Source organism: Pelobates fuscus, chromosome 3 (assembly GCF_036172605.1).
Source record: "Pelobates fuscus isolate aPelFus1 chromosome 3, aPelFus1.pri, whole genome shotgun sequence".
Taxonomy (NCBI): domain Eukaryota; kingdom Metazoa; phylum Chordata; class Amphibia; order Anura; family Pelobatidae; genus Pelobates; species Pelobates fuscus.
In genome coordinates this window covers 348,662,498-348,689,685 of record NC_086319.1, presented here as the reverse complement: position 1 = coordinate 348,689,685, position 27,188 = coordinate 348,662,498, and the positions used below count along the sequence as shown (strand labels likewise).

The following is a 27,188-nucleotide window of genomic DNA, read 5'->3' as shown; positions in this document are numbered from 1 at the left end:
TCTGGGCTAAATCTCCCTCGTGCTTTGCCAGCATTATGACTGTAAGAGCATGGAAGTTGTTGTGCAAAAAGTCGCCTACAATGGGTCTTGGTTGTGTGTTGACTCATGGGGTGTCCCTTTAAGTGAGTTCTGGTGCTCAGTTGTAAATGCCAACAAGTACTGTGTGTTTGAATGTGTCTCAGGTTTTTTAATTTTATTCTCCCAGTGTAAATCTCCAAAGAGAGCGAGAAATAGTATGTCCTCTGTCAAAATTAGTAATAACTATAGATGATTAATTTCTATACATTACCTGGTAAAGCATGCAAATGAGTTAACCTTTGCAGTGCCGTACACAAAGTGCCTGTGTACTTACGATACTGCTGGAGTAAATACCCCTTGTGAGTGCATGGCCAGGGCATCATGGCATGGCCATCTTGCTGTACAGTGAAGTGTGGCAGTGGAAAGTATTTTTTTTTCTTTCTTATTTCTTTCACTTGCCTCCCCTGCTCTGTTCTGTTCAGTAAATTCTGAATTCGCATTTACTTTGGTGAAAGCACGAGGAAGTGTGTCACATCTCTGGAAGCCTTCTTAACATTTAGCTGTGGGTTTTGCTCCAGCTCATATTTTATAATACATTTTAATTACACATCTGCAATGACTAGATAGCTGTGTTATTAATTTAAAATACATTTTGGCTTTAAAGGGTTACTGAAAGCGCAATGGCTACTTCGATTATTTGAAGTGGTCATGGTGCCAGGAGTCTGTATGTGCAGCATTTCGCTTTGAAACACTACAAATAGGTAGATTATATATATATATATATATATATATATATATATATATATATCTATATATATATATATATATCTATATATATATATCTATATATCTATCTAATCTCCCTCTGTGTGTAACTTTATCTTGGCAGCACCATTGGAAGTCAATTACCAGCCTGACAGGCTAATATCAATTCTGCGCAAAATCGGCACAGACAGTGGCGGCATGGGACCCTCTCTGTGCCGCCAATGTCATCCTTTTAGTCCGCCCTGCCTGATTTCCCTTTCCCTAACTGGATATCAGCCATCAGGGATCGGGATGAGGAGAAAACTCAGTTTATTTATGAAGCCTCCTTTTTGGGCTTTAACAACCATTTAAATAATTCATATTTTGATTGAGAAACATTTTCTATAAAAGTTATTTCAAATGGAACTTTACAGGTTTGAGACTTTATCCTTAACATATTATCGATTATCCACTATTGGGGAAAGTCTGGTTTGATGGCAGTTATTGAACTGGTGATTGTCTTAAGCAATGGCACAGAACGAGATATTCATGTAGCTATGTGAATGTTTGCATACTACACAAGCTGCAAGCTTCATTGCAGTTAAGTAAATATAAAGTAGTTGAATATTGCATTGACAAAATACTATGTTTGTAGATTTAATTGGATTTTTTTCTAATTATAATTAGGTATGTTATTGGAACTTTGGAAATGTTAGTTGCAGAGAACTACATGATAGTTTATTTAAATGGAGCCACAACACGGAGGAAGATGCCAAGTCTGGGTTGGCTCAGAAGATGCTATCAGCAGATTGATAGAAGGTAAGCTGGGTTTTCCACAAGTCCAGTTCTTACATACTTTGATTGCTTTAAGCAACTCTTTAGGTATGACAAAAGGAATGTATTTAAAATGCTCTTGCAGTTGTAACTGACTAAATGCAAATACAGGATTGTCTGATTTTAGTGATTTATTTATCTTTAAACGCCCACAACTGGTCCTTTTCCTTTTATCGGGCTACAAAGCAAATCTATTCCTACCATTCAATTTGTGATTAATATGCTTTATTATATTATTCGCTTAGCAGTTCGGGCACCTCTGATGCATTGTCCTGTTTTCAAACATATGATATTGGAATATATGCAGAGTATTACTGACCAGGTTAAATTAACTCCATGCTTTTATACAATTAACAGCTATTAGGAGACTTTTGACTCACCGGTGATTCAAGAGGGCATTTAATCATCTCTAGTCTTTGCCATCACTTATTTATTTTTTCAAATTTACACTGATCAGCCACAACATTAAAACACCATAAGCATACAAACATTCAAATCCCTATCCATTGAGATAAGTGCTGTTTTCTCACTTTCCTATTATACTTAGGTGTTAAGTGATCGTTTCTTTCGTGTATATATACAACAATAAAACAACCTGCCTAATACCGTGTAGATCCCTCTCGTGAGGCCAAAACAGCTGCGATGCATAGAGGCATGGACTCCACAAGACTTCTGATCATGCCTTGTGGTACCTGACACCAAGACATTGTGCATCAGATTTGTTACTCCAGCACATCCCACTGATGCTTAATCAGATTGAGGTATGGTGAATTTGGAGGAAAAGGCAACACACCTTGAACTCTTTGTCATGTTCCTCAAACCATTCCTGAACAATTTTAGCAGTGTAGCAGATTGCATTATTCTACTGGAAAAGGCCACTGCCATCCGGTAACACCATTGCGATGAAGAGTGTACGTGGTCGGCAACAATCTCTTGGTAGGTGGTACATGTCAAAGTAACATCCACGTGAATGCCAGGACCCAAGGCTGCCCAGAGCATAATACTGCCCACACTGTCCTGCCTTCTTCCCATAGTGCATCTTGCTGCCATCTCTTCCCCAGGTAAACGTCACGCTCACACCAGGTCATCCACCTGATCTAACGTGATTGATCACAACAGGCAACCTTTGTCCATTGCTCCATGGTTTAATTCTGACACACGTCTCCATTGAAGGTTCTTTCGTTGGTGGACAGGTGTCATCATGGGCACACTGACCGGTCTGTGGCTATGCAGCCCCATACACTGCGCACTGGGTGTTGGAACACCTTTTTATCACGGCTAGCATTAGGTTTTTCAGCAATTCGAGCTACAGTAACTCTTCTGTGTGATCAGACCAGACAGGCTAACCTATGCTACTCACGTGCTCAATGAGCCATAGGCGCCCATGATTCTGATGGCAGTTCACAGGTCGTCCTTCCTTGCACCACTTTTGGTAGGCTCTAACCACTGCATGCCGGGTACAATCCACAAGCTGTTTTGTAGATGATCTGACCCAGTCGTCTAGACCTCACTATTTGGCCATCAGATCTTTTCGCTTGCCCATTTTTCCTACTTTCAAGACGAAACGAAATTCAAGAACTGACTGTTAACTTGCTGACTAATATATCCCACCCCTTGACAGGTGCCATTGTAATGATATAATCAATGTTATTCACTTAAGCTGTCAGTGGTTTTAATGTTGTGGCTGATTAGTGTATGTGTACTTAAATTGTTTTTATTTATTTTTTTGACTTGCTTTATATAAAAGATGGTGGTTGCTGACTTATCCAGTTTTCCAGTTTTTCCAGTTATTTATATATTTAAATGTATTTTGATTTTTGAGAAGCTCCATTTGACATATCCATCTTTTCTTTAAAGGTTACGGAAAAATCTGAAATCCTTAATCATAGTTCATCCTTCCTGGTTTATTAGAACACTTTTAGCTATCACAAAGCCTTTCATTAGGTAACTATTTCATTTTTTTGGCCCTATGTTGTATTGTGTTTGCTTTTTTTTTATATTTTGTTGCTAATAACTTTATATTTCTCTTTTTTTCTTAGTTCAAAATTCAGCCAGAAAATTAAATACGTGTTTAGCCTGGTGGAATTAGCAGAACTTATTCCTATGGAGTATGTCAGCATACCCGAATGCATAAAGGAGTATGTAATTTTCATCTTTGACTTTTTACCGTCCATCTCTTCTCAAATTAAATTCTACTCTATAATATTTTATTGTAAATGATGCCCATGATAATTATTATTACTGTATGGGAAGTCACATAATTGTTTTGTTTTTTTCTCCTTTGGTATATTTTTACATAGATGTAGAAAAGTTCAGCGTAATTTTGTTTCCTGTAAAGAGCGCGCTATAATGTTAAATATAAAATAAGACATCATTTTAAAGAGGAAGTATTGACACATCCTATTTCTGATGCATATATATGTACACATAATGAATAAATGTGTGCAAGCAAAAGCCCTAAACCTTTAACATTTCTGTACCTTTACATCTGAGAGAGAGAGATTGTCTACAGCTACAGACACCTCCCTGACCAGGAAGAGGCTTTGCCGATTATGAGCCTCTCATTTAGGTGTATGGGGTCTCATCTTATTACTTTATCCACCTGCTGCCGTTTCTCTGATCACATGTGTTGAATGGAACAACTCACATTTAGCTGATCACCGCTATATCGGATCTGCTGTTAACTTACCCACAGACCAATTGGCAGTCCTGTGAACCAGTCAGTGAGCAATTGCCTCTGGGAAAATAGATTTTTCCTACTTGTGGAGTGTGCACTACAAGAACAAGTTGGAAGCTATTGATACATCAAAGGAAGACTTAAAACTCTTTTGCTGTGTTAGACCTAGGGGGCTGGGTTACAACTGCAGTGATTGTTACAAATACAGTATCTGAAGTTACAAGCCCCACTTCAAAATGAGAAGTTCATGCAGGGTCATCTCATGCAAGTTATTGTAGTTTGAGTGACCCTTTAAGAACCATTTTTGTTGTGTGGCATTTTTGTTTCTTTGTTTGTTTTGTTTTTGAGGGTGAAGGGGGGGGGGGAGGGGTTGTGTGTTTTGATGTATATGTTTAGTTATTCCCCCCTCCCCCCTTTCTATAAGCTTGGTGTCTTTAGTAGTATAGATTTCTCTGCTTAGTCTGATGATAAAATTGCATCTAGACGTCATCTGCAAATAAATGCTTATTGATGGAGGGAAATATATGGGAATTGCAAGGAGAGAAAAATTTGATCAAATTTTCGTACAATCGTTTTCAGACACAAAGGTCCAACTGAAATAACTCCAGGCCACTTACCAGAACACAACAGTTGTAGCTTAATTTAGCAAAATTTTGTCAAGGATGATTTCTGATTCTTAGACATATTTGCACATACAATAAAGTGTAAAGATATAGCTAAAATAATTTAAAGCAAGGATTTAAAAAAAAAAAAAAAAAAACATTTTATGTCTTCTTTTTTTTGTGTGTGTGTGTGTAGAGCAATACATTGTCACATGTTTTGTCTTCTTTTTATATTGCGACTTAATTCCAATTCTTTCCTACTAAGGTATGACGAAGGAAAATTTAAAAAGAAACAGAAAAGGTATATGCACACCTTTCATGGGTTGCACCAAGATTAGTCCATCTGCTCTGCACAAACTAACCCTTCCCTTATTGGTTGGCTTGCAGAAACGCATACAGCATTCGTAAATATAAACATGCACTATATTCTTAGACTACGGAATAGAGTTTTCACCCTAGAAATTCTCATCTTGTAGATGAGCTTATGTTATATATGCTAATCTAGACCACCAAAGGCATCTGCAATTGGGGAATTTGTGTGCTTCCATATCGAGGGGCAATAAGGAGATCGATGTGGCTGCATTCAACTTTTGTTCTTTGTTTTAAATATAAAAAAAAAAATTTCTTTATCTCCTGCAACACAATTCTTAGCATGCCCTGTATTCACAAAACACAAGCCAGTCCTGCATGGCCTAATCTTTCCTGTTATATACCGTACCTATGGTGTTCTTCCCCTAACTAGCATCCTACACATTTTAGCAACCTAATGCTGTTATTAATGTTTTATGTTTTTTTTCTAGCAATATATTAAAACATTTTGCAGTCGGTTTTGTAGTGTAGTGTTTGTATTTGCAGTGTTATAATTTCCAAGCTAACCAATATTTCACACTATGATTCTGATCCTTTCTCCTGTCAGTATTTCCTGCATCCAGTAAGTAGTCAAACTTTGAATGGCCATCTTGCACTGCTTTACCCTGCTTTGAATTTCAATACAGCTTTTACAACCCTGTATGTTGCATGAGTCGCATTGCATTCATGGACTTCTGGTCAAAATAATTAATCATTTTAATTGAAAATGAGAAAGATTCGATTGAAGTATTGCTAACATCCTTCAATATTTCCGATCGTTGTTTCAAATATATTCAAGATAATTGAACATGATCGCCAGCATCTCTATAATTTCTTTATTAAATTGCAAGTTTGTTCTCTGGGAGCTGTTCATTTAACACCAATGCAGCACTTGCATTATGTCCCTTAACCCGTGAGCTGTGTTATATGCTTTGTAAAATTGGCAAAATGTGTTATTGCATATTTTAATTTGATCGACTGAGTCTCCAGAGACGTATCATTGACCCCAGGAGGATCCACAATCTTGTGATCTTTCCAAGGCCAATAATAAAACTGCTATTACACATCTTTGTAGATGTTGGAATTTTTCTTCCAGCTCTGAGTGGTTATGGCTTTGTGAACAGCTCTATACATGTTTACTTGAATCATTTATCCTAATTGTTTAATATATCCTTTTTTTTTTTTTTTTTTAATTAGGTTGCATGTTATTATACGGTCCAGCAAGTATTCTGTTAATTTGTTAATTGATAAAATGTTTAAAGGGTTACTCCAGCCAAAAAACTGTGCTTGCATAAAACACTGGTCTTGGTAAGAGTGACCCTTTCTGAAGTGGTGTGTCCTTCCCCCTCAGAATGGGCAGAGTTGGAGTTCTTCCTTTAGCCGTTAATGACACTGAAGGAGGTGGAGTGTTATCTCCAGCAGCTAAGTGGTTAATCTCTAAGTGCAGTGTTTTTGAAGCAAAATGCTGTACATACAGACTCCAGGCACCATGACCACCTCAAATAACTGAATTAGTCACTGTTGCTTTAAGTAACCATTTGGCATTCTGGATTGTTAAACTGTATATACAAAAGTATGTATATTACCTCTCACCAGTCAACCCCATTGTATCGTAATGAAGTTCAGTTTTACAAGTATTATATGCCATGTCTCAATTAGAGAATGGATTAACTTGAGTTCTAAGATCACTATTCACTGAGCTGCAGTTACGTTCAGTTTCTAATTTATTAGATAACATATATTCATGGTTAGGACTCTGTTTGCAACTTTGATTAACAAGGCACTGGGGACATTCCTTGGGGGGGGGGGGGGGGGAGTTTGGTCCATCCTGGCGTCACACAACCCTACAATGTTTTGTATTAGATTTCATTCCCTAAACTCTGAATGTAGTGAATTAAAATGGAAAAAAAAACAAAAAACTGGAGTGCTTTGTTTTGCAATTTGCCTTCTCCATGAATAAAATCCATATGCTTTTAGTGATTTTGCCATTTGTATTAAATGGTGTACTAAATAAAGTCATCACAGATCGCCTTATTTTGTACACTTACTGCATATTTTTATTAAAAATAAAATAAAAATTATTGAAATAGTTTATGCATTACATTAAGAAATCCAGGCCTACATATTTTGTTTATATAATGATATGAATTGCTGAACACTCTGATATAGAATTACTTATATTGTTTATGGAGGTAGGCTCCTGTATAAAGTTATAATTTTACTATATAATTTGTTTGTTTTTTTATTTTTATTCTGTTCGTTGTTTTCCATTTTCCTAAACAATCCTAAATACCCTGTATATTTTTCCTCCCTTTACGTCTGGGATTTATAAATGTCCCACCCAATGATGGTGAAAGATTTGACTGATAACTAATGTTGATGTTTTTCAAGGCAAAATATTATGTGATGCAAGTCTGGAAGAGTAGAAATCATGAATGATAAAACATTTAAAAAAACACTCTAAAGAGAAGCTGTTAGGTCTCTGTGACTGTGCCTCTACATCTGCATTGACTGTGCTGTATGAGTCCACCTGGCATCATGGGGTTACAGTAAATTGGATGTTCTGACTGCAGTACAAGTAAAACATAAAGTGTACTAGATGTCAGCACCTGTAGATTAGTATGCTGTGAAAGAGTATGGGCCAAGGAGCATTGTGCCTTTTTGTATTTCTTAGTAGGTAAAACATAAGATTTGCCTGATGCAAATGTTTGACTCAAGATTGTGGATATACAAATTGCAACACTTTTTAATTGATCTTTTTAATTTTTTTTTTTTTTACTAGAGTTGATAAGGATCTTAACAAGAAGACTGAAGACCAATCTAGCGAGCAGTAAGATTGTATGAGCTGAAGAATATCCTTCAAGGAGCAAAAAAAAAGTGTTTGTCTGTTTTGTTCATCCTGGCTTCTTTGTTTACCTGCTCTGACAGGTGCCTTTTGAAATGTTACTCATGTGTATTTATACAAGGAGCTACTTTCGTCTCCGTGGAAGAAAGGGCTCCCTAAGTACACAGTTACAGGTTAAAGTGTAATAGGTTTTTCATACAATAATGGTTCCTGTACAAGTTGAGTAGTTATGTAAATGCACTCATTATATACAGTATAAATATCTTAACTAACTTTGCTGGCACAGCTGCCAAAACAATACAATATTACAGTGGCGTTGCCAAAGAAAAGTCCCAAGATCTGAAATTTCAGTTTTCTTTTACATTAGATTTCCAGTCGAATGCATCCTTGTGCAACGGTGACTGTATTGTCAAGAAGATCACTTGGGTATATAAGTGATTCTGGGCTTTGTCATCTTGTCACAATTGTGTAAAGATCCGTCCCATACAGGACCAAAGTCAAACAAACCAAATGGCTGCAGTATGTTCAGTGGGGAAATGTAGGTGATTAGCAGATTTGTTCTATCTGTGTTTTATTATAATCTAGGCTTCTGTTTGGAGCAGATATATCTATCTAATTGAACTTTTTCCATGGTGAAGAACAAACGGTTATTTATTAAAATAATAGAATACATTTAAACCATCGGACAAAAACTGGTGACATGCAGCCCCGGCCATATCCATATGTCTGCCCTTATTGATGTTACAGATATTTTAGTTTAGAATATGAATTGCTATGAAAAACAAAGTGGTCAACAATATATATATATTTTTATTAAGTGTGTGTACATAGAGGTAGGTTTGTTCGAGGTATGCTGTTTACATGTATTGACTGCTATGTTAACTCACCAACTTTGTGACACACAATTAAGGAGTAAAAATAAGCATTTGAAATCCTTTAGCACTCTTTTGGACAATGTGCTATCCTTCTTAATCACATATGTGCAATAAAGATTGTCAGGTGTTTTAAGAAATATATGTAACTAACATGAACCCAGGTGACCTAAAGGCAAACAAATATACTGAAATTTGCATTACTGGCATATCATAGCCCCATAGTGCACAGCTTCCTCATTGAAAACCAGTAGTTTATAGAAAATAATTTATTTTTACTATGTTATTGCAGGTCTTCATCACATTGTGTAGTTTTTTTTTTTTTTTCTGTTACCCTTTAACAAAGCAACTAGTTTAATATGGACTTTAACATTCACCTGGTCAATTAGCAGTGTTTTGCCCCGTGCTTTTATTTGTTGTGAAGATGGTTTTAGCTTATTTTAGAGTTCAGTGTTAAAAGGAAAAGGAAAAAAAATTAAAAAACTTATTAAACCTGTACAACAGGTAGCACTTCCTCCTTCAGAACCTAAAAAATCATGATGTAAGCATCAGATACTTATGATTTTCTGCTGCTCTTTACCTTGTGATATGCCGGAACCCACATTGAAACTAAACAAATTTTGTATCATGGGAATATTTGCCCTCTCTATTGGAAATCCTACATTTAGTTAGAAAAAATGATTTATTTATCATCTCCCTAATTGCCTCAAATGCTACAATCACTCAACAGATTGATTCTCACAGGGAAGCATTCGAGCAGAACAAAAAGCTTCCATATGGATGCATTAGTCTAACAATGCACAAAGGGGAGCAAATCAGAAAGCCCTCCTGACGGCCAGCTTGACGGCTGGGTGGGCATTTTTCAACCTTATATCATGAAAGTACTACTTTCTCATGATATAGGCACTTTTTCTAAATTGGAACAAGTGGGACCTTATGTTAACCCCTAAAGCACTTCAGTGAGTTGAAGTGCTTTTGTGGACTGGAGTGTCCCTTTAGTCCAAGATACCATCCTAGCAATATTACTATTCCAACGTTCCAGGATGTCCATTCTGCTCAGTTGTGTGTTGGTAATTTACAGCAGAAGCTATATCTGTAAAGCAGAAACTTTAAATATATTTATAATTTGAATTTTTAGCCCTTGGAACTCTTGGCCTGGATACTGGAACAAAATGATTGGGTAAAACAGAATTCAGAGTTTTCCATGCAATTCAGAAATGCAATTAAGATACTTGCTTTCACATACAGGATAAGTTAAAGGACCACTCTAGGCACCCAGACCACTTCAGCTTAATGAAGTGGTCTGGGTGCCAGGTCCAGCTAGGGTTAACCCATTTTTTTAATAAACATAGCAGTTTCAGAGAAACTGCTATGTTTATAAATGGGTTAAGCCTTCCCCCAAATCCTCTAGTGGCTGTCTCATTGACAGCCGCTAGAGGCGCTTGCGTGATTCTCACTGTGAAAATCAGTGAGAGCACGCAAGCGTCCATAGGAAAGCATTGTAAATGCTTTCCTACGCGACCGGCTGAATGCGCGCGCTGCTCTTGCCGCGTGTGCGCATTCAGCCGACGGGGCGGAACGGAGGAGGATCGGAGGCAGAGAGCTCCCCGCCCAGCACTGGAAAAAGGTAAGTTTTACCCCTTTCCCCCTTTCCAGAGCCGGGCGGGAGGGGGACCCTGAGGGTGGGGGCACCCTCAGGGCACTATAGTGGTCCTTTAAGCATTTTCCATTAAAATAATTTAAAAAAATAAAAAACACTACCCTGCAGACGCCATGGGAAGTCCATACATATAGGTTGTTTTGGGGGTGATGTGCTGGTTTGTAAACCTCTGTATAGTAAAGGGAAATGACCAGCAACAAAGGAAATGGCCTTTGGAGCTTGAATCCCTCCAGCATCAAATAGTTGCAAAGTCTTGGAACAGAATTAGTTACAATATGAATGTTGCAATACGGTCAGATGCATGGGATCTGATGCAGACTTTTACATGTTTACCTTAATGCCTACCTTTTTAATATTGTTTTAGGACTGTTTTATAATGTATTGTAACATGTCAGAGAACCACAGTTTGTTTTTTAATGTATGTAGAACGCACTCTTGCAACTTTTATCTGGAGGATGCATGTTCTTCATTGAAATATTTATATTCATAAAAAGAAAAGGAAAGAGATAATATATATTTTTATGACTTTTTGTGAACAATATTTTATAACGTGCTCTCAATCCCCTCTGCAGGCAAATTAAGACCATCCTAGACTGTTCTAAATCAAATAGGATATTGGCGCATTGTATATGTTTGTAAACCGATTATTTGTAGATGTTGCTGTTTCACTTGCAGAGATACTGTCATATACAATAGTGTAAGCCTGCTCCTTATTATCCATGTATGTAGTTTAGGTAGGAAAAATATAACGTTAAATAAAGACTGGTTTCTTTCTGTTGTAAAATAAATGTAATTAATGCCAGCGACATGAATAGTTTGTTTTTATTTGCAGAGGGAATTCTAATGGTGTATAGCTTATAAGATAAAATCTGGATTTACCAAGTCGAACAATTTGATCATGAATAAAATGGTCTCTAGTAGGAAGAAGAAAACCAATTGACGTTATAACAAAACAAAAGCTCGGTTATGCTGATTTTTACCTCCTTAGTGCACATACCAGTGGAATGTAAACTACTTAAAGGGACACTCCAGGCACCCAGACCACTTCTGCCCATTGGAGTGGTCTGGGTGCCAACTCCCACTACCCTATAAACTGCAATAATTACCATGCTTGGTTAAGTCCTCCTCTGGTGGCGGTCGATCAGACAGCCACTAGAGGGACTTCTGTGTATTTAGAATACAAAAAGTGTTTTAACCCCTTAAGGACCAAACTTTTGGAATAAAAGGGAATCATGACGTGTCAGACATGTCATGTGTCCTTAAGGGGTTAAACGAAGCTAGACGTCCTCCCGCTATGCATGAGGACCTCCAGCGTCGCCGGATTCCCCATATTCCCCAGCATTGAATAAGGCCGAGCCTGACCCAGCGCCGAGGGACATCGGCGCTGGATTAAGGTAAGTGACTGAAGTGGTTTTAACCCCTTCAGCAACATGGAATGGGGGCAGGATGGAGAGGGGCACTGCAGTGTTTTCCTGGCACTGGTGAATCCCTTTAACAGCGTGATTTTCAAATATTTTTTAATTTGGGATATAAACACATTCTGTAGTGTTTTAAGAACCGATCTATACATTCATGCTCTCCATTTGAACTATTTTCTCCATATATTGATTATTTTGACATAAAGGGTTACTCCAAGCACCATTTTAAGTGGGTATGGTGCCTGGAGTCTATATGTGCAGAGTTTCACTATGAAATGATGTACACACAGAGATTAACACCGTTACTGCTGGAGGTACAATCACCTCTGGCAGAGTCAACGGGGGTCAAAAGCCAGCCTGGAACTTGAGAAATGGGGCCAGAGTACACTGGTATCAGAAATACAGCGGGCTGCAGTGGTTATCATGATTGAAGTAACTCTTTAAAGGAGAAATGTCTGCTTCCCCTTTTGCTGTCATACCTTCCACGTGACAAATAACTTATTGTCTTAACCCCTTAAGGACAGATGACGGATATATTCCGTCATGATTCCCTTTTATTCCAGAAGTTGTGTCCTTAAGGGTTAAAGTAGAGGAAGAGTTGGCAGCATCAACAAACCATATCAATGTCCAAAATAAAAACAACTTACTCAAAGCACTATCAACACTACAGCCTATTGCAAGGTACACTTGATTTAAAATCATTTCATGTGAAGATTCATTTTTGCTGATTGTTATAATTTTACTAGAAGCAGGTGAAGGTTTCATTTTTTTCCATTTTTTTTACTTAATGGAATTAAAAGAATAGGATTGTTATTCTAACACAGTATGTTTATTTTATAATATTTTTGCTGTAAAGAAGATGCATGTTTAATCTGCAGACATAAATTCATAGTTTTGTGAACTGCAAATCCATGCATTTGTGATATCTTCAAGATAGAAAAACTGTTTAAAGTAATCTTATATGAACCACTGGGAGAGCAGGACATTGTGACTAGATTAATGGAATTCATTCACCAAAACATTGCATTCATATATAGTCTCATGCTATATCACTTAAAATGAATAACCCTTGTACTATAATATATCTTAATTCAAGCTGACTTGTAAAATTCTCCAACTTAATCTGAGTTTTGAACAAAATTAAACAGCACCAAGCAGTTCGTCCCATGAGAATACCTGTAATATTGGGTGTGTGTATATATCAGAACTCCACACCAATAAAGTTAACTTATAAATGTTGTTGTTTGTTTATCACAGTTCTACAGCCTTATATGTACATTGCACATTTTATTACACAGTGCATTCAAGGATTTTTTTTTTTTAGTGTGTGTTTATAATTTGGTAAAGGACAATTAAAATGTTCATTTCTATTAATAAACTAAAAAATGAAACAACATTTTTAACACTTTCCCAATGTTAGGGCTTGCTATGCCATCCTACAAAAAGGAGGACTTTAACGCAGTTAGGGTGGCCATAGCATGCCCTAATGATCAGGCCCTCCTTCCAGCCCAAATACCCTCCGTGGCAATAGTGAACGGGGTACATGCCTGACAACTGAGACAGCTCCCCTGCAGCCAATCTAGCTGGTCAGTCATGTGATCACAATGACACTGATCACATGACTGATCACATGACTGATCGGCTAGATTGACAGATTTGGTTTCAGGTGGATTGCCAGGAAGATCACCCAATATATAATTAATAAAAAACGTGTGTGTGTGTATGTGTGTGTGTGTGTGTATATATATATATATATATATATATATATATATATATATATATATATATATATATATATATATATATATATATATATATATATTTAAAGAAATACCGGCACTCCCGGATTTGGTAAAAAAAAAAAAAAAAGTTGGTTCTTCTTACAGTTCCAGCTCTTGTACAGCTTCATCAGGACATGTCCTGGAGTGCCGGTATTTTTCATTTTTTATACTTTGTGACCAGAGCACCAGGTATTTATTTTGTTAAAGTTGGAGAGCAGGAGCCTTGGATATATATATATATATATATATATATATATATATATATATTCAATTCTCTGCAATTTCTGCCTGGGTTGTCAAGTCCCCTAATAAATAATTAATCATATATAATTATATATTTGGGGACTTACCTGACAACATGGAAGAAATTCCAGAAAATCAAATTTGCAAGTCCTATATTTGACTCTGTAACTTTCTAAAACAACTTGAAACCTGTACAGGGGGAGCATAGTTGTACTTGTTGGACATAGAAATGTGTATCATTTACAGTTAAGTGCCATGCAGAACTTTGAAATTAATGGTCTTAATTCCTCACCCTTTTTTATACAATTTATTCTTATTGAATTGTTTCATATATAAATGAGACGAAAATAAAGCCTGGTTTCTTCTGAACAAATTTATATGTGTTAAGTGCACTTAATATGAAAGAGGTAACATATTGTTGAATAGACATATAGCTCAAATTTTAGGGTTTGTTTTGGTTTAGCAGTCAGACGTAAGGGGTTAATCTAAAGATAATCTACAATAATACAAAAATAATCAACTGGATGAGCGGTTTTAAACGGTCATATAAATTGCTGTAAGGTCTCAAAAGGTGCATGGTGCAGATAATTCAATCCTGCATTAGGAGATGACTAGATACACCTGACCATACTCCCTGTGCTCCCCTCTATAATGCACTTTGTGCATGATACAATTGGTGCTTTACAATAATTCACAGTAATTTGTGATACGAGTATATAACACTCACAATATAACTTAATGTTTGCTTAAACTGGAGAAAAAAAAAAAAAAAGTTAAAATCCAGGTATGCAAAGCTTGTCTTTATACCCTGTAATAAGGTGTTTCAGCAGAGCACTGAGTTAGGAGTCTGAATACTTATGTCAATGTAATTTCAGTTTAATATGCAATGGTGTAAAAAAACAAAACATTTTTATGGTATTACGGGGTACTGAGTGTAGATAGAAGTGGAAGAAAAACAATTGTAGCCTAAGGCTGCAACATATATATATATATATATATATATATATATATATATATAATAATTCAACACAGGAAGGGATTTTTCTGAATTAAATGTTTGGTACAGTCTATCAGATATGTGAAACCATTTGACCAGTTTGATACAAACTGGGCTCTTCAAGCCTAGTCCTTTACGGCAAATTCTTAAAGGAACACTCCTCTCCAAAAGTGTAAGGGATATGGGTATTACTATTTTGTAAATAAACCCCCAATGAAAACATGCATGCTTGCAAAAGCTACCATTCTTAAGACTGCAGCCTTTGCAAGCCCTTTCACTCTTTTCATGGGGAAATAACCATTGAGAAGCTTCTGAATCTGTCCCTCTTTGCGTGCACACTGCAACAGCGTTCAGGAAGAATGCTGATATGATGTCTGTAAGGAGAAATTGGGGAGAAGGCATCCACACTCAAGTAGAGTGGAGCTAACGGAAGGAAGCAAACCTCCCTGCCTATCTAATTTCTCATAGAAACTGCACTTTTCCAAGTGAGGCTCCCTCAATACCACTCGCCTTCTACAACACCATCTAAGAGGCATGACCTCAGTGACGGTCCAATCTAACGATCAGCATAAAGGAGCATTGGGGACCTAAAGCACATGTGTAGCGAACAATAAGCACGCGTTCAATTTTCCCCATAGGAAAGCATTGAATTCAGTGCTTTCCTGTGGGCTTCTGTGTCACGCCTGAGTTTCACTCAATTAGTGCAGCAAAAGCTCCTCTTGTGGATGTCAATATGGCAGCCACTAGAGGTGAATTGAAAAGGTTACTCCAACCACCACAAGCACTTTTACATGTGGTCATGTGTGTAGGAATCTGTATGTGCACTGTTTTAGCTTGCAAAAACACGTTGTAGTGTTGCCAAGTGTTAGCTGCACGCCTGGCATATGCTACTTGGGCTGGGCTGTCTAATATCAATTCTGTGTAAAAAACAATTAAACACCTGGTGCCAAGTCACATAGATACAGAAAAATCTAAAAAATACCGGCACTCTGTTTTCTTCATCCAATTTATTGTATGAATCCAAGATTGTCAACGTTTCAGCTCCCGGTCGGAGCTTTCATCAGGACACATGAAATATATATAAAGGGTTGGAGTAACCATTTAACCCTGCAATGTAAACATTGCAAAAAAAAACCAGAACACACTTTACATTATAAGGTTAAAAGGACAGGGACGCTGCTTGGTAACAACACTATCACCAAATTTATAAATCTTTGACCTCAGTGACTAAACCAGAGATGAGCCCATTGAGCACCATAACCATTACACATGGCTCTAGTAGTTATGGTGTTCCCTTCCATCCCCGAGTAACCCTGCAGGATATGAATTTCACAACCTTCACGTACCGCCCATCAGCACGGACATGGGCTGTGTATGCTGGAAGACAACTAGCCCCCACGGCTGTCGGGAAAGCAGGCGAAACGTTGCTCTATATATATATTTATATATGTTTAAAAAAAAAAAAAGCAATGAACCACGTCAGAGCTGCTACTGCTGTACCAAACTAGAAACGCCTTCCTGTCATTAAACCGTCTGCTCTGAGGCTGCCCACAGCCCGCCACGTGACCCGCGCGCCGGCCCCGCGTCATAGCTCGGCGACACCGGATGTCCCCATCTGTCACTTCCGGTGTTTGTTGACGGAAGTCAGTAAGTGGAGCGCCCAGACCTGGTAAGTAAGAGAGAGAGAAAGCGAGCTGCTAGATGTCCCCTCTCCCAATGTCGCTATAGTGCCAGCACGCAGGGCTGTGTTATATGATTCACACGGACACGCTGGCTGTTCTCTGGGATCCATTGAGCAGGCAGCCATGCCGTGTCTCGCTGGTATCAGGCGCTCTGAGTGAAGGGAGGGGGTTGCAGTCTCTGCCCAGTCTGTGTGATCATTGCTGTCCCTGCAGGGCTGTGTGTGTGGCCGTGTTAATGACAGGGGTGGGCAGCCAATATCTGAAATGCAAGGCTGCCCTGGCACTAGGCATTCATTAGAATGTGCTTGCTTTATCCTGAGCCTCTGTGTTTACCTCCTAACCCCCTATAGACTATGCTACACTTTCTTTGCAACTCTACAGTGTTACCCATGACTAGATAGAAATGTGCTCTGAATCTAAGACTTAAAGGGACACTTCTGCTCATTGGAGTGGTCTGGGTGCCAACTCCCACTACCCTTAACCCTGCAACTGTAATTATTGCAGTTTTTCATAAACTGCAATATTTACATTGCAGGGTTAACTCCACCTCTAGTGGCTGTCTATTAGACAGCCACTAGAGGTCACTTCCTGGGTTCTAGCACAGGTTTCCTGTGCTAGAGCGTCGCTGGACGTCCTCACGCTGTGTGAGGACCTCCAGCGTCGCTCAAAACCCCATAGGAAAGCATTGAAATGATTTTTCAATGCTTTCCTATGGGGAGACGTAATGCGCATGCGCGGAATTTCCGCGCATGCGCATTAGGTCTCCTCGGCCGGTGAGCGAGATTAGTCTCGCCCACCGGCCGACGTAATCACTAGGAGGAGCGTCGCGGAGGCGGAGACAGCGGCGAGGGACATCGCTGCTGCCCCAGGTAAGTCACTGAAGGGGTTTTCACCCCTTCAGTAACCGGGGATTGGTGGGTGGGAGGGAGAGGGACCCTCCAGTGCCAGAAAAACGGATCGTTTTTCTGGCACTGGAGTTTCCCTTTAACACAGTGGTTCCCAAATCAGGTCTAACACCTTAGACACAACTGGGTAATCTGTAAACCCTGAACTGGTAGGGGGAGGCGAGGGAACAACTCACTGGTGTGAATTACTTTCTATGTTATGAGACTTCACTCACTATCCCTTGGCTGAGGGTTGAGCCCACAACCGTGGGTGCCTTAGCTTTTAGCCATTTTTTGTGGCAACCACGTAACCCTGCACACTTTCATCTGTTGTTTCTGTCATTCGTTTATTTTCCCCTACTTTAATTTTCTTACCCCCCCCCTCCCCCATCTTCTTTTGCTTTATATTTCTTTTTCCTTTCATATATATTGCACAGCATAATTGACAATGGTTTTGGTTTCAAATCACTGTGGGGTTTAGTAACATATTTGTCTGTTATATATTTATAATATAATTTTTTTAGAATCCCACCTTTTCGTGAATATCATCTTTGGCCCTTAACGTTTATTGATAAGGATTAACACTTCTGCTTTCACTCACTGTTATAATCTAAACAGGCAAGCTTTAGATCTTAGAAAACAAAACATTTCATGGTCTGTTATTTAAAATTAGGGTAGTGATAAATCTTTTTAAAACCATGCTATTATTTTGTATATATTTTTTTTTTTTTAGCAGCGGAACTGTTGGGACATCACAGAAAGTAAAATTGTCTAGTCTTATAATTGACTTTCGTCGAACATGGCTTACCAATTGTATAGGAATACCACATTAGGAAACAGTCTTCAGGAGAGTTTGGATGAGCTAATACAGGTATTACACTCTTTCATTTATTTGTAAATTTCTGAATTTTTATAGTCCTGCAGATGATACTTTTAGTGAGAACCCAGGGCTTGACAAATTTGCTTTTAATCTACTATCCAGCTATAAAATGTAGTAGCCAGGATGTTTTTTGAACTAACAAAGCTTTATCTTCAACGCTAAAATTACAATTCTTATTTTTCAGTGTAAACCCTACCCTTTCAGAGCATTTTTAAAAATGGCAGGTATACTTTACATTGCTGCTTAGTAACATCTCTAGTGAGAGTCACTGAGATGGCCACTATAGTTGCTTCCAAGTCTATGTTCAGCGTCTCCATATATCCTGCATATACTACACTGATAGAGTGGACAGGCATCTCATGTCTCCTTTGGCAATGCAAACCGGGCGCTGATTATATGCTAAGAGTCCAAGTACAAATGCTGTCAGCTTATTTTGCTGTTCAATTGACTCTATATAAAACAAGAATGTCAAGTGTGGCCAAAAATTTTTTAATTAAGTAAATCATTTGATATATATTTTTTTCTTCAGTCTCAACAGATTAACCCTCAGCTTGCTCTTCAAGTACTTTTGCAGTTTGACAAAGCTATTAATTCTGCATTGGCCCAGCGAGTCAGGAACAGAGTCAACTTCAGGGTAAGGATTGAATGTTTAAGATGAAGTTCATTCTAAAGTTTAAATGTTATATTCTCAGAATATCTTTTAAAGGTTACCTGCCATCATACACACGCATTTTTAATTGAAATGAAAAATAAATAAAAAGATTTTATGAAGAAACAACATCCATCAATCAACTGTTGGTATAGACCTGCATGCAGTTCCCCTGTTCTTTGGCACAAATATTCTGACGGAGATATGCTGACAGTAAACCTAGTATGTTGGTGTCATTGTGGAGCATTGCTTTACTTGGGAAAGTGTACCTTAGCAGGGCCAATTGCAATCGCCTAAAATAAACATATAATTCATAATCATATATTCAGTGCGTTAGAGGACTGTTGGTAGATTTAAAAAAAAAAACTTGTTTAAAATTTTTTTTAGTGTTAACCCCTAACTAACTGTAAGCAGCACTAACAGTAAATTTCCCATAACTCCCACCCACCCCAGCTAGCAAAATATATAATTTTAAAATATTTAAATTAATTAAATTAAGAAAATGAACACCCAGGGTTAAAAAAAAAAAAAAAAGTTAACCCTCAGGGATTAAAATTGAATCAGATCACAGTATAATACTGTGAGATCTGTATTTTCATCACTGTAGTCAGTGATCTGATGTCAGGGAAGGGGTTAATTTATTTATTTTTGGTTAAAGAGGGGGGTGGGATTTTCAACTAACTTTATTTGATTATTTTTTTTACAGGGAGAAAATTGTTATTTATATAGCGCCAACAAATTCCACAGCGCTTTACAGCGGGTGGACGAACAAACATCTAGTTGTAACCAGACAAGTTGGACACACAGGAACAGAGGGGTTGAGGGCCCTGCTCAATGAGCTTACGTGCTAGAGGAATCACTGCTGATCCGTCTCTCTGCACTTCACATTGACCGTGGAAGTGCAGGCAGGCGGACCAGGAGTCGCTGCAGCACATGTGCTCACTCTGCCAGAGCGATCACAGCTGCAGGGACAGCGGGATCGTGTGCTCCAGGTCTGCTTCTAATACTGAGGCAGACCAAAGAAGAATCATTTGATACAGTTCCACACAAAAGATTAGTGTTCAAACTCAAGGAAATCGGTCTCGATGAAAATGCTTGTTCTTGGGTAGAACATTGGCTTAAAAACAGAATACAAAAAGAGTTGTCGTTAATGGTAAATTTTCTAGCTGGACAGAGGTGGCAAGTGGTGTCCCTCAGGGGTCTGTTCTGGGACCCCTTCTATTTAACATTTTTATAAATGATCTTGAAGACAGCATTGAAAGTCATGTTTCAGTGTTTGCAGATGACACAAAACTTTGTAAAATAATACAATGTGAGCAAGATATTACTTTGCTGCAGAAGGATTTAGATGGACTGGGCACTCAAATGGCAGATGAAATTTAATGTTGAAAAATGCAAAGTTATGCACTTCGGCGTAAAGAATACACAAGCAACGTATACCCTTAATGGAAGCGAATTAGGGATAACAACACACGAAAAGGACTTGGGAATTGTTATAGACAACAAACTATGCAACAATGTGCAATGTCAATCAGCAGTGGCCAAGGCCAGTAAGGTATTGTCATGCATGAAAAAGGGCATTCATTCTCGGGACGAGAATATAATTTTGCCTCTCTATAAATCACTGGTAAGACCACATATTGAATATGCTGTGCAATTTTGGGCACCTGTTCTAAAGAAGGATATCATGGCACTAGAAAAAGTGCAGAGGCGGGCTACAAAATTAATAAAAGGAATGGAACATATCAGCTATGAAGAAAGGTTAACAAATTTTAAACCTATTTAGTTTAGAAAAACGTCGCCTGAGAGGGGATATGATAACATTATACAAATATATTTGGGGCCAATACAAACCATTGTGTGGAAATCTATTCACAAACCGGACTTTACATAGGACACGAGGCCATGCGTTTAGACTGGAAGAAAGAAGATTTCGTCTAAGGCAAAGGAAAGGTTTTTTTACTGTAAGAACAATCAGGATGTGGAATTCTCTGCCTGAAGAAGTGGTTTTATCAGAGTCCATACAGATGTTCAAACAGCTACTAGATGCATACTTGCAAAGACAGAATATTCAAGGATATAATCTTTCAATGTAGGGTAATAACTGCTTGATTCAAGGATAAATCTGACTGCCATTCTGGGGTCAATAAGGAATTTTTTGTCCTAGCTTGTTGCAAAATTGTGCTTCAAACTGGGGTTTTTTTTTTGTTTTTTTTTTTCTCTTTTGGATCAACAGCAAAAAACAGGTGTGAGGAAGGCTGAACTTGATGGACGCAAGTCTCTTTTCAGCTATCTAACTATGTAACTATGTAACCCCGCGATCTAAGGTTAACTTTAGTAAATGACTGAATTTTTCCGTCATGCGTCCTTAACGATAGGGGTTAATGTGTTATCTACACTGATCAGCCACAACATTAAAACCAGTGACAGGTGAAGTAAATAAAATTTGATCATATTGCTACAGTGGCACCTGTCAATGGGAAGGATATATTTAGCAGCAAGTAAACAGTCAGTCAGTCAGAATTTCATGTGTTCGAAATAGGGAAACAGGCAAGCAAAAAGATCTAAATGACTTTGACAAGAAGCCTGGGTCAGCGCATCTACAAATCAGCAAGACTTGAGTGGTGTCCCTGCTGTGTAGTGGTTAATACCTACCAAAACTGGTGCAAGGAAGGACAACCGTTGAACTGGCATCATGTTCATTGGCGCACATGGGGAGTGAATGGTAAACCGTCTGGTCCAATCACACAAAAGAGCTACTGTAACTCAAATTGCTGAAAAACTTTATGCCGTCCATGATAGAAAGGTGTCAACATACAGTGCATCGCAGTTTGTAGCGTATGGGACTGTTTAGCCACAGACCGGCCAGAATGTTTAGGATGACTCCTATCCACCGCCGAAGGCTCCTTCAATGGCTACATTGCCTGGTCGGAACACAATTTCTCTTATATCAGGTGGGTGCCAGGTGCGTCGTTTACCTTGCAGAAGATGTGGCAGCAGGATTCACTGTGGGGAGAAGGCTGGCTGATGGAGGTTGTGTTATGCTCTGGGCAATTTTCTGCAGGAAAGCCTTGGGTCCTGGCATTCATGTGGATGTTACTTTGACACGTACCACCTACCTAGAGATTGTTGCAGACCGTGTACACCCATTCATGGCAATAGTGTTCCCTGATGGCAGTGTCCTATTTACGCAGGATTACTACACAAGGGGAACTTACACATTATTAGGCAGGTAGTTTTAATGTTGTGACTGATCAGTCTATATAATGCATTAAAAATTGTCTGTTTCCTGTATATGTATTACAACTTTATAACCGCAGATTAAGACCCAAAGCAAAAACATTCTCTATCGATCATGCCCTTTACACAACACATTTTTATATTAGTAGCGTCATGACTTTTATGTTAATCTTTTAATTTCCTATTAAACAGGCAAATTACGAACCAGATCTGGAAATGCCTATTACTTTAACGGTGTACACATTTTCTGGTACATTTCCTAGCTTTTCCCCGATAAGCTTGTAAAGAAAATATAATTTATAGTACACTGGGTTTTCATTTAGATGCCACTAGATGGCAGTGCACACATTTGCATTTAATCTATAGCAAAAACTTATAGGACCTTTCATAAATAGCATGACAGTCAGGTTTTTAATTTTGTAAACCATTTTATCCATGATATTTGCTGTTTGAGCAAAGAGGCAAGCAAATGTATAGATTTGTAATTAGGGTAGAAATGTTTACCTCAGCTTAGCATACTAAAGTAATCTTGTCACTCTCTGAGGTCCTTTATCTTTATGAAATATTCCTTTTTTTTTTTTTTTTTTTTTTTAAAGATTGTTTTTTTGATACAATTTAAATTGAGCGTACAATTTTAACTATTCATGATGCTAGCAGAGTATAGATTAGGAGAAAAAAAACTATTTTTGATTGACAAGGGAACGCATAAAAGACCTCCCAAAGGATGTCCTTCTGCTTTCCTCCAGTAGCGTGCGGTTGCTATAGAAACTTTTTTTGCTGGCACTTCTAGCCCTGGCTAGGGAGTATAGGAACGTGCATTCTAGCAACGTAACCAGCGTGCCGTCACTAATGAGATATTTTCTTGGGATGTATCCCAAGCAGGGCAAATAAAAAAAATTAACTGAGGCGGAGCAGAGGTCAGCCATGAGATGGGTGTTACACGAACCGGAGCTAGAACAGAGGAAATGTGATTAACTCTATTTTACATTAAATACACAGTGTATCTTTGTGATATATAGTGCATACAATGTATATGGGAGCTATTGCCGGGAAGATAAATTATTCATAACTGGTTCACTTTAACATCTGATTTATTTTTGTTTGATAGATAGATAAATATATATAGTGAATACAATGTTAAATCTGCACACCAGTCAAGCCATAAAACTGCTTTTCCCACAGAAATCCAAAAATGCAGCGATGTTACAACCGCAAAGGATTCTGGGTGCGCATATGCAAATTAGTTTAACAAAGAATCACATTTTTGCCTCATTCCATTTTAAACATGGATTCATTTTAATCTGTGTTTGCTGTATACAACAGCTTGCAACACAATATAGGAAAAGATGCAAAGCCAGTGAACCACTCATGGACAGCTGTTTCGTTGTTAATGCAACTCATCAGCATGAGGTTGGTTACTAGTTTGCTTATTGAGGCTTGGTAGTGCTTGCTCATCATTGGTTATCGTGCCTTAATAATAAATAACCTCTTTAACTATAACAAATGCGGCGATCTAGACACAGCATTATCAGAGTTGTTTGCTTCGTGAGTAAGTTAATCCAGAGAAATCCAGTAAGAACCTTTCCCAGTAGTATGATTGCCATGAGAGTCAATCACAATGATTGCAAAGTTTTACTAACAGGTCACAATTTTCAAACCCTGGTTTTGAAAATTCCACATCCACTACTTCTGCTTGTTGCAGTGTGTTGTATTATACAAAGTGTCACCAAGATGACACTAAACAATTTAGAACTTATAATCACCAAAGACACATATATATTTGAAAAACACAGATAAGGCTTTCTTGCAGTAATCTAAATGTTAAAATCATTGATAGTTTAAAAAAAAAAAAATGGAAAAAAGAATTGCCATAGTTTTATAATTTTTAATTTTGTAACTAGTGAAGCTAAAGAAAATATGTTCTATAATGGCAGGAAAAGAAAATAGCCCCTTAATATTAAGAAAACCTTAGCTCAGCTGGAGCAGTTAATCATTGTAAAGTACAGAAAGTAAACCTTAAAAATTATTTTAGTGATATAAGTTATAAATTTATATAAGGCACAGAAGAGTGTGGCAAAATAATGGCGCTTTAAATTCTTTAGTTTTTATACTTAATTTAGCTGCTGGATACACTCAGTGGGCACAAATGGGTAAGTGTCTATGTACCAATACTTGCTGTATGTACACCTTGAATACACTGATCCAGCGCTGCACTCTAGCTAGGAGCCTGGAAGGTGAAGACACCAACCAGACTCCAAGTTTTGTGTCTTTTAGTGATTATAAGTTCTAAATTGTTTAGTGACATCTTGGTGACACTTTGTATAATACAACACACTGCAACAAGCAGAAGTAGTGGATGTGGAAATTTCAAAACCAGGGTTTTGCAATCATTGTGATTGACTCTCATGGAAATCATACTACTGGGAAAGGTTCTTACTGGATTTCTCTGGATGAACTTACACACGAAGCAAACAACTCTGATAATGCTGTGTCTAGCTCTCCGCATTTGTTAAAGTTGAAAAGGTTATTTATTATTAAGGCATGATAACCAATAATGAGCCTGTACATCTTATATCACAAAAGGGTTTAAAGCGGTTTTGAGTGGACATCTAGTACTCAACATTTAGACCAAGAACGTAAAGTCGGGGAATGTGTGTTTTTTTTGGGGGTTTTTTTTTGTCGTAAGGTTTTCAAATTTTTAATTTGTAAGAACTACTAGGAACATGTTTGGTTTCAAACCAGCTTTCCCTTTAACATTTCTTGTGTGTTCTTTCAGCCAAACTGATATTTTATTTTCTCTCTCCTTAGGGTTCATTAAATACATACCGATTTTGTGATAATGTCTGGACGTTCGTGTTGAATGATGTGGAGTTCAGAGAAGTGACTGACTTGGTGAAGGTGGATAAAGTAAAAATTGTAGCCTGTGATGGAAAAAGTAAGTGTGTTTTTATTTTCTTGTGTATTTTTTTTTTTTTTTGGTTGTGAAGGATTTGGACATTATCCTGATGTTTTTTGTTTTCTTTTTATTATTATTATTATTATTCTATGGCATTTACTGGATGTATGAGAGGTAATCTAGCTTTTTGCAGTTCTGAATGCTCCTCCGCCACAGCTTATGTGAGTAGTTTCAGATGGTCTCCCTAGGTTTTTGCATTATTGATTGGCTTGAGAATCACAATAAACTCATTGCAGTCTGTCTGATGTGCTTACTGTCTTTACCTAAGCTTATGCCAAAAGACACCACATTTTGTAAGTTTAATATATGTTGTCAAAAATAGGGTATACGGTGGCACTCGAGTCAGTGGTGCTGGTATTGGAGATTAGGACCCCAAACTCTCTATATAGACAATACCACAAAAAATAGATGGATTTAGGTATGCAAAAAAGTCATTTTTATGAATCCATATAGAAAGGATAAGATCACTGTAAATGTTTTATTTTTTGTAAAAACTGTAATCCATACAAAAACTGGTAAGTACTTAACAAAACATTTCTATCTGGTCAGAATATATATCCTAACTGATACCACTAACATTTTTGCAAAAAAAAAGGGGAAAAGAGTAAAAATAACAACAAAAAGGAAAACATGGTACACTATAAGTGTCATATATATATATATATATAACCATATGATTAAAGATGTTTGTGTGTGTGTGTGTGTGTGTGTATATATATATACAAAAGTTAATAGGAGTTGCACTCCAGCTATCCAAACGTGTCTGCCCGGTGCTCGGCTACACAAATGTATACTGTATAGAAAAAAGCCAGCACTCAAGGACTTTTGCAGTTAATAAAAAGTAAAACCCTTTTATTCCGAAATGTCTGTAGGTCGACGTTTCAGTCCACCGTCCACAACGGTGGACTGAAACGTCGACCTACAGACATTTCGGAATAAAAGGGTTTTACTTTTTATTAACTGCAAAAGTCCTTGAGTGCTGGCTTTTTTCTATACAGTGTATATGTGTATATATATATATATATATATATATATATATATATATATATATATATATATATATATATATATATATATATATATATATATATAATATATTTATATATATATATTTATACTGATACTTGCAAACCTCCCATTTTCTGTGTGTATTCAAGTTTTGTTTTTTTGTTTCCTTTCTCTTAATAGATACTGGTTCAAACACTGCTGAGTGAACAAAACAAGACTTTTTTTATTTATGGTTCCTGATGGTCTGCGGCCTTTCACACAAATTCATGGACACGACTGTTTATTTCACTGATACATCTGGGGAAAGTTACATATGAGATTTTGGTAGTTGATCTCCCACTCACATTCTAGTACACAGAAAGTTACTATAAAAACTTTTTTTAATGCAAGTATGGAGTTGCCTTTTTTGTTTTTGAAATATGTTTAATAAGCTTTTATTTAATAAACATGCTATAAAAATAATTATTTTTATTGTTTCATTATTTTACTTGCTTGGTTTGTCTATTCACATTTCAGCAGAATATCAGTAAATGAACATTGCTCTCTTCCACCTGTTATTTTAAGCAATTGCTGGGGTGAGGAGCACAGCTATGTGAAAGGGAAACTATAGTCACCAGTACAACTACAGCTTATTGTATTTGTTCTGGTGAGTAAAATCATTTCCTTTAGGCTTTTTGCAGTAAGCAATGTCTTTTCAGAGAAAATACAGTGTTTACATTACAGCTTAGGGATAACTCACCCGGCCAATCCTAAAATGGCTGCTAGAGGGAGTTCCGGGGGCAGTGTTGCACAGTGTGCAGTGCTGCCATTCAGTGTCTCCACCCTCTTCACGCTGACACTGAATTTTCCT

General features: G+C 37.5%; 2 protein-coding genes across 4 annotated transcripts in view; both read left to right on the top strand.

Annotated features, from left to right (window-relative positions):
- The window catches only part of BNIP2 (BCL2 interacting protein 2), a 41,591-nt gene extending 32,186 nt beyond the window's left edge, over positions 1 to 9,405 (top strand). For 2 of the 3 annotated variants that reach the window (XM_063449158.1, XM_063449156.1), the window contains 5 exons: positions 1,450 to 1,581; positions 3,454 to 3,540; positions 3,636 to 3,734; positions 5,141 to 5,176; positions 8,006 to 9,405. In XM_063449158.1, the coding sequence (XP_063305228.1) occupies positions 1,450 to 1,581; positions 3,454 to 3,540; positions 3,636 to 3,734; positions 5,141 to 5,176; positions 8,006 to 8,057 (406 nt within the window). In that variant the 3' untranslated portion in view covers positions 8,058 to 9,405. The remainder of the gene's footprint in view (positions 1 to 1,449; positions 1,582 to 3,453; positions 3,541 to 3,635; positions 3,735 to 5,140; positions 5,177 to 8,005) is intronic. The other variant, XM_063449157.1, reaches the window with a different exon arrangement.
- A 7,243-nt stretch (positions 9,406 to 16,648) lies between these two features.
- On the top strand, positions 16,649 to 26,800 carry GTF2A2 (general transcription factor IIA subunit 2). The gene is made up of 5 exons (XM_063445715.1): positions 16,649 to 16,708; positions 18,339 to 18,476; positions 19,015 to 19,119; positions 25,183 to 25,309; positions 26,519 to 26,800. The coding sequence occupies exons 2-5, from the start codon at positions 18,405 to 18,407 to the stop codon at positions 26,542 to 26,544; spliced, it is 330 nt and encodes a 109-aa protein (XP_063301785.1). The 5' UTR covers positions 16,649 to 16,708; positions 18,339 to 18,404; the 3' UTR covers positions 26,545 to 26,800.
- The last annotated feature ends 388 nt before the right edge of the window (positions 26,801 to 27,188 follow it).

Excerpts from the sequence above, each read along its gene's own strand:
- GTF2A2 (XM_063445715.1), top strand. The coding sequence starts at position 18,405 with ATGGCTTACCAATTGTATAGGAATACCACATTAGGAAACAGTCTTCAG. Across the intron at positions 18,477-19,014 it reads GTTTGGATGAGCTAATACAG|TCTCAACAGATTAACCCTCA; the intron begins GTATTACACTCT and ends TTTTTTCTTCAG. Across the intron at positions 25,310-26,518 it reads TGTAGCCTGTGATGGAAAAA|ATACTGGTTCAAACACTGCT; the intron begins GTAAGTGTGTTT and ends TTCTCTTAATAG.